This window comes from Sphaeroforma arctica, assembly GCF_001186125.1.
Source record: "Sphaeroforma arctica JP610 unplaced genomic scaffold supercont1.2383, whole genome shotgun sequence".
NCBI classification, from domain to species: Eukaryota; class Ichthyosporea; order Ichthyophonida; genus Sphaeroforma; species Sphaeroforma arctica.
Genome location: NW_014038175.1, coordinates 1 through 6,391, shown reverse-complemented (window position 1 = coordinate 6,391; position 6,391 = coordinate 1). Strand labels below are relative to the sequence as shown.

Below are 6,391 nucleotides of genomic sequence, written 5' to 3'. Positions count from 1 at the left end.
CTTTGGAAAAGTACTGTCATTCTATTGGCTAAGAGAATTGGAAAACGGCAGATGCTATAAATAAATAATACAAAACTGTACTGTTTAACCGAATCAATTAGCGTTGAAAGTGTCTAAATACATACAATATTTTGAAAACAGATGTATCGTATGTTATAAATATTTAATAATCACACTATTGGTCGATATATACCTGAACAGCCAATAAAGCACTCATCATCGCGACAACGGAACTCGCCTTTTTTTTCGTAGTGCACCTGGTTGTGTTGAGGAACAGTATATTGTCCCTCCCTATCGACACACGTGAAACACCGCTATCTACCCAGAATCCTACTGAAAACAACCCCTACCGCAACGGTACAAGCGTTCACTACCGGACGATGTCTGTGCTGCTGTAAAACCTGATCTGGGACCTGTAGTCTCTCAGTGTCTGCGTGACCTTGTGGTAGGCCGCGATATCGTTGGCATCATCAAAAGCCTCCGCTGTTTCCCACGTCGGGTTGCTTTCGCGCCATCTCACCAAGTATTCCAACTTCTCTGTATCATCATTAGTACGGTGTATAATAATGTGGCGACACTCCTCCTTCTGTCCACAATTCATCGTTAAGTGGTGGGTCTGTGCGCCGATGTACCAACCGGAGGAGTTCTACACGTACCGGTTTGCCGTTGAATTCTGGAGGGGCGGAGCCGTCTTTATTAGCCAACTCATAGCGTTGTCCGACCCTAGCCTTGACCACATATGGCCCAAATAGCTTTAGTCGTTCTGCCCTCCGACCGTACCATTATCACGTCACCTTCGTCGAAATGCACCAAATCATGAGCGTACAGGCGGTCAAACGTTTTCGGTAGTTTGCCCGTACACTTCTTGGTAATGTGGTGGAGTGTCGGCAGGATGGTGTCCTGCACCTGGTCTAACCGTTGAGCCCAGGTGTCGTTCGTCATCGGCTGGGTGTCCGGTAACTTATCAGTAAAATCGGCAAATGGAACGTAAAGGGCCAAAATATACACTGAACGGTGCGCTCTTATGACGTCGAGGTATCGGAAGATTCTGATAAAGCATCGTAAACGGAAGACGTTCGTCCCATCGTAGAGAAACTGCTTCACAGCATTGTCTAAGAGATCGTGCAATCCCCTTATGACTCGTTCAGCAGCACCCAGTACTTGGGGGTCGGTATGGCGGTGACACCTTGTGTAGCATCTCCACTTCTTGGACCAGGAGTTCCACTATCTTGTTGGTGAATCCAATCCCCATGTCCGACTGGATCATACGCGGGAAGCCATGCTCGCCAAAAACTTATATTAGTGTCTGCGCCGTCGTCTCCTTCGGTTTGTCCGGTGTCGCCCGAAGGACTGAGTAGCCTGTAACGATATCCAGGAGATGAAGTATATAATTGTTCTTCCTCCTGGACTCAAGTAGCATCGGGATGTAATCATTTTGAATATGGTCCACGGGTAGCGCGCGTCGATGCTGATCATCGGGTGAAAGCCTTTACGTAGAGTATCCTGACCCAAACATGTAGCGCACTGTCGTTTGACTTCCGTTGCCAATTCGAGTGCGCCCGACCACACATGGCCATTATGTCGGAGTTGTTGAACTGTGTCGACCGCTCCATGATTTTCTTGTTCGTGGTGAGCTTGCGTTAGTCACGTACGGTGCTGTTGTTCTTCTGGTGTCGCTCGCTCAAACGCCGGTTGACCCTCTACGTCTGCCATCACCACCGAGATCTCTCGTGTCATATCTAAACACATCACGTACGCCGTCGTGTGTTTCGATTCTGCATACCCAAGTCGCTGTGAAAACAACGGGTCCAGTTTGAACCCGTTAGGAGGCCACATCCGTGCAATCACTGTGTGCCTTCATGGTATCTTGCCACATGTGTACTTAGCATACTTGAGGAACGTATGCGACATCCGTGGAACCAGCACTGGTTCTGACTGTAACAACTGCTTGAACAAGTCAAACCATGGTGCTCTTGGTACCCACGGTAGACATACAGTTACCCTTGCCCATCAGCTCTGATCTTGCGCAACATTCTGTGTATCTTCTCTCACGGTGGGTTCATCCATCCGTCGACCGTCGATCAGTCGTGGGCAAACGCACCTTCCCCATCGTCTTAAGTCCAAAATCGAGGGAGCTGAGCATTAGTTGGGTCCGCAAATATATCTATACTATTCGGACCGAAGTGTTGTTGTGCTTGTTTAAAGTAACTAGGGAATAACTGTCAACAATCTGTGTACAGTATTTCAGATTCGTCTTGCTCCGCTGTCCCCTCGTGTACTCTGCTCAACATGTCCGGAAGCACGTTCGTCTCTCCTGGTATATGTGATATGGTAAAGTTGAACGGTACGATAATGTGGTGCCAACTCTGGAGCATCGGATTTAGCCTGAGCTGTGTATTCATGTACACAAGCCCGGGCCTTGTGGTCCATGAAGACTGCAAACCGTTGCCCATCCAAATGCTCCCTGAAATGTGTAAGCCCATACACCAAAGCTAGAAACTCCTTCATTGGTGTAGCGTAGTTCTGTTGCGCATGGTTCAGAGTCTTGCTAAAGTACACCTAAATAGTGTCTCTTCCCGTTGACCCATTTGGAATAACGCTCCCCCCAAATCGTAATCACTAGCGTCGGTTTTCCAAGTTCGATAGTATACCGTCGACCGGGAATTGCAACGCTACTGCATTAATAACTGCATCTTTCATCGCCTGCCACGCCTGTGCATGTCTCTCTCCTCCTAACGATCGCCGATCAACTTATTCGGTTTGAGTTTGCAATATTCGCGCAAGGGGGCGACCGTGTTCGCGAAGTTGGGGAGATGCTCATGAAGGTAATTCGCTATTCCTAAAGCGGAGGCTATGTCCTTGTACCGTAGTGGGGTAGGCCAGTCGATGAGCTTTGCCTGCTTCATGATGAATGTCTATGCCTTGTGCAGACACCTTCTTCCCTAGGATCATCACTTCGGGAATAGCAAAGTGGCATTTGGCAGGGTTAAGCTTAAAAACTGTGGTATGTCAAGCGTTGGATCACTTCTGCACCGTCTTAATATGTTCGTCATAATCGTCGCTAGCGATAACTATGTCGTCGATATAGTGGTGGACCGGTAAGCCGTGAATTACCGTGCTCAAGGTACGCTGGAACTGTTGCGTGAGCACATGGAGTCCGAACGGTGCCGATGTAGAGGAGTACTGATAACGGTCGTGTGTGAAAGTCAACAAGCATTGTGAATCTGGATGGATCGACAGCCTGTGGCATGTCGCAGAGATGTCCAGCGTGGAGTAGTACTTCTTACTCTTGGGGCGAGAGATAAGTTTGTTGACCATTGGAATCAAAAACTGGTCACCAGGGAGAAGCGCGTTAGCGGCGCGCATGTCTTACCCTCACCTTCTTCACGTTTCCTTCCGAATCGAATGTCGGGACCGCAAGGAGAGGGAAGGGAGGTTAACGGTTGTTGGTGTCGTCCATTACGTTATCACCAAATCCGCCAGCCACTTCTTCACTTGGTCGTACAAAGTTACGTGTCAATCTGCGCATGTGCATCGCCTGTTCACGGGTTACCGGAATGGTAACTTCACTCCCTTCCAGACAACATCGCGCGTTGTCGGCAATCATCGCGTTCGCCTCTAAATTTTGTGCCAGCTGTTGGCGTGCATCGGCGGGTTCCGTCGTGTTCCGCAGGTAAATTCATCAACTCAAGAGACCCGTCGATGATCCTGATTCCATACTGAATGGGTACTGTGCTTGAAGTCTTCCGTAAGTATCATGTTGATATGTACCTCTGTAGCCTCTGATGGTGGTACAAAGGCGTCGTCCCGTGTAATCGCATTCACCTGTACTTGAGGAATCGGTCGCATAGTTACCAAATCGCTACTCGGGGTATTGTTCTGTCCCTGTCTTGAGGTTGGAGCTGCGGTCGGTCTGTGTGCCGGTTGTGCGTCTCGTGATGTACGGTTGTTTGTCGTACAGGCGCGCCCGACCATCCATACCCCCTCCCCTGGTGGCGACGCACGGAAATGATGACATCTCGGAATATGACGTGAACCTGGTAGTGCTTGTGCCTGACATCCAGCACAGGTGGTAGGTGGTGACGGTTGGGGTCGCTGTGTCTAGTTCTGCGACTGTCGTCGAACTGTCTGCGGGTTGAGTTCCGTTACTCGGTAGACCCTCCCGATTATTCCGGTTCTGGAGACGCGCCGTGGTGCGCTGCTGTGCGTCCTGAATGTCGGGGCTCAACAGCTACAGAAGCTGGTGCGTCTTCATCAGTTGCCATTTCGGATGTATTTGCAGAGTACGTTCATACGTTCTACCAATAAGTGCTTCCTCTAACAATTGTACAACACGATGATTTAGTAAGTTCTGTTGAAATTTTGCATCTGTTTGGCACCGTCCGCCCTCCTATGGTTCTCCATGAGCCGTGTCATTTGTTCCATGATAGGGGTATGCATATTCCGACTGTGGGCCCTTGGCTAGCTTACAAAACGCGGGATCGACAGTGACTTGCGTCTCATGCGAGCAGATATGTTCGATTTGTAGTTGTGGAGTCCACATCTTCAATCGCTTAGAGGTATCGCGTATGTATTCCAATGTTGATTTCTCAGCCTGGAAATAAGATAATACTTTATGGAACCATGTAAGGCTCCAACTCTCATCTAATCCTGCGATTTGTACATTCTTAAACGCCTAAAGGAGAGCCCCTCTCGTATCCCGTTCCATGATGTAGGTGGTATCTATTTGAAGGCCAATCAGGCCATGTACGTGGTGACGGGATGGGCCGCTTTTCCACCGGGCGGGACTCTAGCGTGGCCCGGAGCGTTTCGATCGTTCCCTGAAGAGCTTCAGCTCGAGCCGTATTATTATCCTCTATTGCTTGGCATAACTCGTCTCTCAGGTGTAGTATACGTGCATGCATCGGTTGTCGGCTTTTCTCAATACTGGCCGGTGTGGGCGGAGGAGGTATCAGGGTCTCGTTCCCTTGCCGCATGGGTGTCTGTACATATTCACTGGCTGCTTCCTTCTCGAACGACTGTCGTTGCTGTTGTTGGCAAAAGTTCGTACTCAACCGGTCCTGCATGTTCTTCAGCGCCTCACTCCCGTGAACACTTCTTCACGTGCGAACTCTTGGAATGATGGGGTCTCCTCAAGAGAAGACAGAGTTTTCTCCTTCTCGGTCGGTTGGCCCTCCGACCCTGGTGATTCATACCCGAGTGCAGGTGCGGACGTGTACGGCCGTGGATACGGAACGTAGGGTTGTCCTCATTTCCTGGCGATGTGTGCACACGTTTGTGTGTGCCAGTAGATGTCTCAGTGGCAGCCAACAATGTTGTAAGCCGATCGGTAGTTGTGCGCTGCAACCTTTGTTCATACCTCTCTAAAAGTGACTGCTGTTGCGCCATTAGCTCAGTGAGTTTCACGGCGGAGGCGTCTATGCTTGTTAGGTGGAAGGCGTGGTTGGTCATTACTGGAGGAAAAGGCCTCTGAAGTACCTGAAGACGAACGGGAGGACAGACCATTACTAGCTACATATTCACCAGGAATAGTCTGACTCCGGTCCGCACGCAGGTCGGGAACTCTCTTGGTCTCACCCTCGAAGACGACGTCATCTCCTGAGTGGGCAGGTTTATCTTCATGTGCCGTTGGTGACTGCTTATCTGTAGCGGACACTGGGTGATGAGCCTCTAGACGCGCCTGTTGTTGCCCCTCCAGAACCTGCCCTGTGTGTGGACTAGTGCGGTCCAGATTAGATTGGCGACGCTTAGTCCCACGTCGGTCAATATCATCTTCTTTGCGACGTATAGGGTTCAGGTGTTGCTGTCTACGACTTTGGCGGGGGTTGGGTTGGACATGGTGGAGGAAGTATGTTTCAACGGAGATCTTGAAATGTGTGCGAACGAACTCGGAAAGAATTGAATATAAAAATATATATTTCCTTACTAGAGTCCATAAACCCTAAAACCCTCTCGACGATGATACTCCAGGAACCAGTGGAATCATTCTTGATTACTTTATTTCACTCACCGACCCTAGTTGTATAGTGAGTCGAGACTCATCAATCACTAACTGATGTCTTACTCTCCTTCGAATAAATAACTCGTTGAGGTATACCCCGCTTGTCGGAACATCACTTCAACCCTTCTCGTCGGTTGCTCCTGCTCCGACATGGGGTCAGCCTAGCCTCGGTACATCGTCGCGTACTCCATCGAACGCTCCTGATTGCTCTTCTTACTACCCTGACTTCGTGTTCTCTACTCGTTATGTCCTTGTCATGTGTCATTGCGGTTATTGGATTATGTTCCTCGACATTTGATATATTGTTAACTATTGCGCTCCTAAACTACGCTTCAGCAAACGACGTCCTCTGTGCGTGCTCCTGAGCTTCTCTATTTACTTGATTTATCT

At 49.4% G+C, this 6,391-nt stretch overlaps 3 protein-coding genes across 3 annotated transcripts; all 3 read right to left on the bottom strand.

Annotated features, from left to right (window-relative positions):
* Window positions 1–370: 370 nt before the first annotated feature.
* On the bottom strand, window positions 371–942 carry SARC_12545 (hypothetical protein; the record flags this gene model as incomplete). Its single annotated transcript, XM_014293348.1, has 2 exons — window positions 371–616; window positions 781–942. 2 exons carry the CDS (start codon window positions 940–942, stop codon window positions 371–373), a joined length of 408 nt encoding a protein of 135 aa, XP_014148823.1.
* A 3,725-nt stretch (window positions 943–4,667) lies between these two features.
* SARC_12544 (hypothetical protein) lies at window positions 4,668–5,066 on the bottom strand (the record flags this gene model as incomplete). The annotated part of the gene is made up of 1 exon (XM_014293347.1): window positions 4,668–5,066. The coding sequence occupies one exon, from the start codon at window positions 5,064–5,066 to the stop codon at window positions 4,668–4,670; it is 399 nt and encodes a 132-aa protein (XP_014148822.1).
* Window positions 5,067–5,079: 13 nt separating this feature from the next.
* On the bottom strand, window positions 5,080–5,813 carry SARC_12543 (hypothetical protein; the record flags this gene model as incomplete). Its single annotated transcript, XM_014293346.1, has 2 exons — window positions 5,080–5,417; window positions 5,524–5,813. Coding segments are annotated over 2 exons (628 nt in total), but the record flags the coding sequence as incomplete, so codon positions are not given.
* Between the last annotated feature and the right edge of the window lie 578 nt (window positions 5,814–6,391).